Below are 3,813 nucleotides of genomic sequence, written 5' to 3' on the forward strand. Positions count from 1 at the left end.
TATAAATTTCAGGAAATTCGTGACGTAGACACATTAAGCCTATCAATTTTCTGTCCTGATTCACATAAGGTCTGCCATAACAGAACACCATACTGTGAATCAGGACAGAAAATTGATAGGCTTAATGAAGTGTATGGCAGTGGTATGTGGTATATGGGTATTTATGATGCAATTAGAATATGAATGCAAAACATACCAACATCCAATATGTTAGTACAAGATATTCATGATCAAGTTTAAAATACAGCAAACTGAAGTAAGAGTAATCATAAAATGCTGTATTGACAATTGCCTCCAAACTTGAAGGATGTAAAAACAAAACACAGAAAAATTGACAGAATTACACACTGTAAATGCATGTACATGTAGGCCTATATATGTGCACAGATCATTGTGATTCACAAATGCATCACATAATTATGTAAAGCACCAAATATGTGCTACTAATTAATCCAGATTTATATGCACCATAAAATCACACAACTAAGTGAGAATAAAAATGCTCTAGACTATTGAATTCTACAGTACTACAACTGTACACTGACGTATGTCCGGGGCACATTTACTAATAGTGACAATCACGCAAAACTACCCAAGGGAAGAAGTGTGTACTCCTGCATCGTAACACTGCGAAAACTGCTGGGTCCATTATTACCTCTCAACTTCATTCAACTCAAATTGAATTTCAACCAATCGGAGCATGCCCATCTACATCAGGCAATTAATGATGTTTAGACTCTATTATTTTCTCGTCTTTTCACTGCGTAAATAAGGCTAGGACCGTGGTGATAACCAAACAAGGGCCATACATAACATGACATGCATGCAGGCAAATGGCAATAGCATTAGACACATAACAAATTGATTGCTGTGCATATATATAGATACCAGTAGGCCTACAGTTAGGCCAGCATCACAGGTAAACTTTATTGGCAATAACTAATAGCTGATAACTCGTGCTGATCTTCCTGACACCTAACTAATAACTTCTGGCTATCTTCCTGCCACCTAGCTGACAACTGTCGCAATCTCCCAAAAGCCCAAAAACCCCTAGTGTACCTGACTGTAAAATACTCTAAGAGTAACATGGACCGAGTTGTACGATGTAGACAAAACACAACCTCATAAATATTAGTCTTTAAAGTCCAAGGGACAATATCGAAGACAAAAAGAGAGAAAGTTGATCAAATAGACAGATCAACACTGCGAATTGCAGTTGAAAAAGCCTCAAATTTGCAACTAACTAAAGAAGAAGGGAGAGAATTCCAATACGAAATGAGAGAAACAAAGCTCAATTTAAAGGGATCCTTTGAAGATGGTATGTGTCGAAAGCAATGGTCGCGCTCAGACGATCGAGTGCTGCGAACAGGCTTCATCAAGCAAGAGGGAATGACAATCTTCACCTGACCACGATAAATTTTATGAAACGCTATAGGGCCTACAAGTTTAGCATGAAGAAACTTAGCGGACACGAAGAGGAGGCCGATCAAGTTGAACCTAAACAACTTCAGAACTATCTTGACAGCTTTTGGAGACCCATCTCGCAGCTTTATGCTAACCATCCAATTTAGAACAGTTCTGAGGTGTATCGGGACACCAGCCTGACGAAGCATAGTAATATGGGGGAACCATGGCATAGAATAGGCCTAGTTAGTTTTAAAACTAAAGCCAGGGACCAAGTTTTAGCATCGGCAAAGCTAAGTGAGATTACGGTAGGGTTTAGTTTGGAATAGATCCAAACTAGTACTAGTAGTAGTAGTAGTACTAGTAGTAGTATATTACTATACACAAAGCAGCTAGAGTGTATAAGACAACCGTAATAACTATAATTCATTAATTGTTACCTTGCCACCCGAAATGTTGTAATTGTAGATGTATAAAGATTCACTTCCAAGTTTAACTGTTCCGTCGTATGGGATGTTGAAGTCGGCATGATTTTCATTTGATGTTATAACATTTGCGTGTCCAGTTACTACTTCTCGACGAAGTTTCCGCTGTGAATCATATTGATAACCTGTACACTGCCCTGGAAAGACAATCGCAAGACTAGCCAGTAGAATGTAACACGGCACCATAATCTTAATACTAGAGAAACATGTGTTTCAATAGCAATACTAGCGGCTAGCGAGTATCTCTACTTTCGCTCCTACTTTCCTTGAACAGTTGTTGATCGTCCACCCTACGCTCTCGGCTCTGTCCGTATGGTCGACACTAGCGCCACCGCTAAGTTGCTCGGGAACGAACCAGCGCGCGCTCGGATAACCACGTACGCGTTCTCGTGTTATCAATGATATCAGGAGCGTATACACTGATAATACCAGGGGTAAATAATAACAAATTGGGTTTTATTCTCTTCGGAAAGTATTTACATTATTATAGGCATAATCATCGTAGTCGTATTATATATCAAAGCAGCCACAAATCCCTCCTCCCCTCTCCTCCACCCCCTTCTCCCCTCCACCTCTCCGCCACTCCTTCTCTCCATCCTCCTCCTCCCCCTCCTACTCTTTTACTCTTTCATCCTACCTTATTCTTTAGTTTCTTCTTCGCCGTCGCTGTCTTCACCTCCTAGTCGTTCTCGTCCTTCTCCTCGTCTTCTTCTTTTTCTTCTTCCTCCGCCCCTCCTTCTCCCCTTCTTATTCGTTCTCCTTTATCCTTTCTTCTTGTTTATTTTCTTCACCGTCTTCGTCTTCCTCCGCCTTCGTCCCCCTCTTCCTTTTTCTCCGGCCTTTCCTCCCATAACGGCGTATACTAAAGGTCCATATTCATTCCGCAGTGATTAGCAATGTTTATAATACCATTGTGCAGGCGTAATGAGAAAAATGTTAAAATATTAGATTGTAATAGACCTATAATAGACGTCAATGATGAAACAATTATATCCATTGTTTGAGTTTTCTGATGCGATTCTTATTTACTCTATCAATACGTGTACAGAAATTGAGCAGGTTGGGATTGGTTGCTATAGTTTTTGATGTTTCCCCTTCGAATGGAATATAATTATACTCTCTAAAGAAATTGAAATGTTAACATTAATTAATAATTTTTAGTCTGTAAAATCATTGGATCCGGCATCGTATCCGTATAGTCACTATTCATACCCCACCCTTGTAATTTTTAGGACCCGTCATTTAATCCTTTACATTTTAGCTCGGATTTTGTGCTCTCGACATGTTCTAGACCCGTCTATTGTCTCGCTTCACATCTGTCCATAGAAATAATATAGATACACTAGTTAGACACTAGCCACTAGAGTTTAACTAGTAGGTTATTTCCATGCATCTGTCTGAGAACCAACCTCATAGCTATTTCGTGAATCGCACCGACATTCGTGTTTCCAAATCTCAAGAATATTTCTACTCAGCAACAAATACGAGACAACTGGCGGACAAGCCAATCACCAGGGACGAATCTTCCCACCTTCTCGGAGTGTGCCATGGGTGCACTCGTGAAGTGTCACATTACTCACCGCTAATCACGAGATATCAGCCTCTCCACGAGCGGCAAACCCCCGCGGAATTTCACGGAATCAATTTGGCAGCTCAACGAAGTAGATGCACGTCATAGTGCTAAGCTCTAGGATCTCAGCAGAATCTCTCAAGGAAAATATCCGGTAGGCCCGTGTGTACACTTGTTCGTCACGCTTACAGAGGAGGCGCAGAGGTAAATACGCCTGAACCAATTCATCTATTTGTCTATCCATTTTTTCATTTATTTATTCATTCATTCATTCATTCATTCATTCATTCATTCATTCATTCATTCAATTCATTCATTCATTCATTTATTCATTCATTTATTCATTCATTCATT

General features: G+C 39.9%; 1 protein-coding gene across 1 annotated transcript in view; it reads right to left on the minus strand.

Annotated features, from left to right (window-relative positions):
• The window catches only part of LOC106810296 (SID1 transmembrane family member 1-like), a 38,773-nt gene extending 36,603 nt beyond the window's left edge, over positions 1–2,170 (minus strand). Inside the window, exon 1 of the mRNA XM_014813603.1 lies at positions 1,845–2,170. Coding sequence (XP_014669089.1) covers positions 1,845–2,075 — 231 coding nt within the window. The 5' untranslated portion in view covers positions 2,076–2,170. The remainder of the gene's footprint in view (positions 1–1,844) is intronic.
• Positions 2,171–3,813: the final 1,643 nt, after the last annotated feature.

This window comes from Priapulus caudatus, unplaced genomic scaffold, assembly GCF_000485595.1.
Source record: "Priapulus caudatus unplaced genomic scaffold, Priapulus_caudatus-5.0.1 Scaffold429, whole genome shotgun sequence".
In the NCBI taxonomy this organism is placed as follows: Eukaryota; Metazoa; Priapulida; class Priapulimorpha; order Priapulimorphida; family Priapulidae; genus Priapulus; species Priapulus caudatus.